Here is a 1,923-nt window from a genome sequence, read left to right as displayed (position 1 = left end):
AATTTAATTATAAAACAAGGTTTCTTACCTGATGTCTAGGTCGGCCAACGATGGACGGGAAGACGGCACGAGGTGCGTCGTCACCGGCGAAACCAGATTTCACTAATCCTGAACCGTTGTCGCACACAAGCGCGGTTTGGTCTTCTTCGGAGTCCGACATTTTGTTTTCTTTTGGTTGCTTGAGAAGTGGAGATGGATGCTTGAAGTGAGTTTGTTGTATTGTGGTCCATGGCTGTCACTTATATACTACAACTCAAACTCCAGTTGTCACCACCTTTACGTCATCACGCCTTATTTGGTTCGACCGACAGCAGTTATCTTTCGCGCCTTATATGGAAAGATCAAACGACATATGTTGTAAGTGGCGATCGTATCAACGCTTAGTAAAGTAAAGTAGGGTGTGGTAAGATGGGACATGTTTTATTCTCATTAATGTCCAATTCCGTAGTAATCAAAGCACATTTACGGAACAATATAATCATACTCGCACGACTTTTATAATAGCGTTATTAATTGTTCAAAACACGATAGGAAAATATTGGAATTTTATGCTAACGGTATCCCATCTTACCCCAAGGTACCATGTGTTCGTATTTTACACCTTAAATAGGCATACCAATGAAATCAAAAATGGTGTAAAAGCGAAGTTCACTCTTTGTTGGTATACGCGTTTGTTACAAAAATAGGTTCCCGTTGCATACAGTGTGCTCTTACCCACAAAGTTACATGCGTGGTAACTTGTAAGCAGGCACGAGGTTTAGGAAACAGAACACCTGTGTTATAACGACCCACAGAGATATATCTCTGCGCATAAGAACCATACAAATCATCACTCGGTAACGAACAATAGGCTGTACCAAATCACATCCACAATATCCGACACACAATGAGACGTTAAACGGAAATCGTACGTTGTGTAAGAAATATCACAGCGCACACCTTACCAATATACATTAGTCTGGTTTTTAACCTATTGCTAGATAGACTGCGAAGAAAACTTGAAGAAAAATAGAAGTTGAGTGTATGCGATGACTAGGCAAGGGCAGATCTTAGCGATCGCCGCCTTGGTGTTCATCTTTTTCAATCATGTTAACGGAAGAGGACTTGGTAAATATATATTTTAAACTTTAATGCGGTTTTACTTTGTTTATTCTATATGGGCGATGTCTTATACAGTGAGGCACGCCATGGGAGATTTAGGCCAGAGTTGGCTTATTACCCCGAAACATTTATTAAGTATGGGGATTATAAGATAAAAGTTTTCTTATCTTCCGTTATTCTTCATGCATTTATAAGTGAATGGAAACTTATTAATCCTCGCATGGCGGGGCAACAGCAGTCGTTATAACACGGGTGTTCTGTTTCATACACCTCGTGTCCGCTTACCAGTTTTTGCGCATAATTATTTTTATTGGTACCATTTTATCCGATTTTCTAGCGTTTGGAAATCAACACATATTTTTCAACACTTAGACCAACAGTTTCTAAGTCACGGGCGAGGCTCGGCCAGAGTAAAGTTAATTTAAGACCTGACAAAGTCAATATACGAATTTCTTTTCCTATTAATGTAGTAGGGTGGGGTAAGATGGGACATCTTTAGCACATAATATCCAAATATCTTGATCGTGTTTTAAACAACTGACAACGATCTATGGGAATCGTGAAGATACGGTTTATAATTCTTTAAATGTTCTTATTTACTAACAAATAGGTTGAGAAAATAGAATGAAAATGTGTGCCATCTTCCCCCCTTTATACCGGTGGCAACGGAAATAACAAAAATATGCGAAACCACTTGCGCACTTGACCGCATATGTTTAAGTTTCACTCCCGTTTTCAACCCGCATAAATATACCATGTACAAAGTGAATGGCAGACATCGCGACTTTATATACAACGGATAGTAGGGTGGGGGAAGATGGG

At 39.5% G+C, this 1,923-nt stretch overlaps 2 protein-coding genes and 1 non-coding gene across 3 annotated transcripts in view; 2 read left to right on the top strand and 1 right to left on the bottom strand.

The window, feature by feature from the left end:
• LOC100185123 (actin, muscle) overlaps positions 1 to 227 on the bottom strand; it is a 2,390-nt gene extending 2,163 nt beyond the window's left edge. Inside the window, exon 1 of the mRNA XM_002126220.4 lies at positions 29 to 227. Coding sequence (XP_002126256.2) covers positions 29 to 160 — 132 coding nt within the window. The 5' untranslated portion in view covers positions 161 to 227. The remainder of the gene's footprint in view (positions 1 to 28) is intronic.
• On the top strand, positions 206 to 257 carry mir4004 (microRNA 4004). Its single transcript, NR_034373.1, has one exon. It is a non-coding gene; the product is annotated as a microRNA 4004 (primary transcript).
• Positions 258 to 315: 58 nt separating this feature from the next.
• LOC101242074 (cysteine-rich secretory protein LCCL domain-containing 1-like) overlaps positions 316 to 1,923 on the top strand; it is a 4,328-nt gene continuing 2,720 nt past the window's right edge. Inside the window, exon 1 of the mRNA XM_026839579.1 lies at positions 316 to 1,107. Within this exon, the coding sequence (XP_026695380.1) occupies positions 1,029 to 1,107 (79 nt within the window). The 5' untranslated portion in view covers positions 316 to 1,028. The remainder of the gene's footprint in view (positions 1,108 to 1,923) is intronic.

Source organism: Ciona intestinalis, unplaced genomic scaffold, assembly GCF_000224145.3.
Source record: "Ciona intestinalis unplaced genomic scaffold, KH HT000422.1, whole genome shotgun sequence".
In the NCBI taxonomy this organism is placed as follows: domain Eukaryota; kingdom Metazoa; phylum Chordata; class Ascidiacea; order Phlebobranchia; family Cionidae; genus Ciona; species Ciona intestinalis.
Note: the sequence above shows the minus strand (reverse complement) of the source record. Positions and strands in the feature narration are given on the sequence as shown.